General features: G+C 69.2%; 1 protein-coding gene across 1 annotated transcript in view; it reads left to right on the plus strand.

The window, feature by feature from the left end:
• The first annotated feature begins 569 nt into the window (after positions 1-569).
• MKX (mohawk homeobox) overlaps positions 570-1,562 on the plus strand; it is a 49,330-nt gene continuing 48,337 nt past the window's right edge. Inside the window, 4 exon segments of the mRNA XM_027889687.1 lie at positions 570-819; positions 903-977; positions 980-1,153; positions 1,369-1,561. Coding sequence (XP_027745488.1) covers positions 570-819; positions 903-977; positions 980-1,153; positions 1,369-1,561 — 692 coding nt within the window.

Below are 1,562 nucleotides of genomic sequence, written 5' to 3' on the forward strand. Positions count from 1 at the left end.
GGGAACACAAGAGGTAGGAGCTATGCCAACTCAGGTTCTTTGGGGTCACACTTGCGGGGACAAGGACAGGGACAGCGATGTGCCACGGAGAGCGTGGGGTCGCGCGTGGTGCGCTCACGGGGTGTCCGCGCCGCGCACATTCCGCCGGGCCCGCGGGCGCAGACGGCTGCTCCCCGTTCACCCGCGGCGGTCAAATAACGTCTGAATTACATCCTTGTAAATATTGACTGTGGCCATCTCCTCCGTTTCTGCGCACAGAAAACCGAAATGTTAAGCCCGGCGGCCCGGGCCGGGCTGCTGCGCTGGAGGGCGGCGCGGGGTGCGGGGGGTGTGGAGCAACGGGGCTGGGGGAGCCGGGGCACTTCCGTGGGAGCAGGACGGGGCCCCGGCAGATATCTCCGGCTACCGAGCATCGCATCTGTGCGAGAGCGCGCTGGCCGCGCCGAGGATGCTAAAGGCTGTCTCCCTGCTTGGGCTGTGGGCTAATTTATAATCCTTGGGCGGGGAGAAGGGGGTAGAGACGACACACAAGAGAAGACGGAGAAGCGTGGGGGGAGATGTTTCCTGGTATGGCTTCATTAAACGCCGGCGTTAATGAGTGGCACAGGGCTGCGGCTGCTCCCCGCGTCCCCGACGAGGGTCTCTCCCGCGACCAGCGTGACGCTAGCCGGTGTCCTCAGCCGCCTTCCCCGGGGGACGCCCCCATACAGACGGTGGACTGCCCAGCCGTGCACTGCCGTCCCCTCGGATGCCCCTGGCAGGACTCCTACCGCCCCTCGACGCACCGCCCCTCGACGCCGCGCTGCCCGGGCGGGGCCCGTGCCCTTGCTGGGGATGCTGGGGTCCCCTCGCCGGCGGTGACTTCCCCCGGGGATGGGGAGCGGCGGTCCCGACAGTGTGAGTGGCTGCGCGGCGACTGTGCCTCCGGGCGCCGGCTCTGCGCATTTGGTGGTCGTTAAAAACAACTTGTTTCCCTCCCCGTTTGGGGAGGGGGAAGGGAAAAATCATTCCAGGGGAGGGGAGGGGGAGGAAAAGGGGAGAAAAAAGGAGTGAGAGAGAGAGCAAGCGAGAGAGAAACACCAAACCCACAGAAAACCCGCGCTCTGAACTATTGCGACACGGAGCGAGGAGCGCGGCGGAGGCCGGCGGCGAGGTGCGAGTGGGAGCGGGCCGGGCCGAGGGAGCGGGCCGGGGTTGGGGGGGGGGGGGCCGTGGGAGCGGGCCGGGCCGTGGGAGGGGCGGGCTGCCTCCCCCCCGTGGGTGGGCAGGCGGCGCCCGGTGCCTCCGCGCTGCCCCCCTGCCGACCGTGCCGGGCGGGTCTCGGCGGTTCGGCGCGGCTGCCCGGTCACCGCTGCCGCCTCCCCGCAGCGCACAGCGAGCCCCCGCACCTCGGAGCCGGCGGCCAGCACGACGGCGGCCCCCAGCCCCCCACCATGAACACCATCGTCTTCAGCAAGCTCAGCGGCCAGGTGCTTTTCGAGGAGGACGCCAAGGAGCGGGAGCGGAGCAGCCGGCCCTACGTGGGGGTGGTGGAGGGCCCACATCACGCCGAGGTGCTGCTT

Source organism: Empidonax traillii, unplaced genomic scaffold, assembly GCF_003031625.1.
Source record: "Empidonax traillii isolate 1590-97213 ecotype Southwest subspecies unplaced genomic scaffold, ASM303162v1 scaffold270:size1067046, whole genome shotgun sequence".
Lineage (NCBI taxonomy): Eukaryota > Metazoa > Chordata > Aves > Passeriformes > Tyrannidae > Empidonax > Empidonax traillii.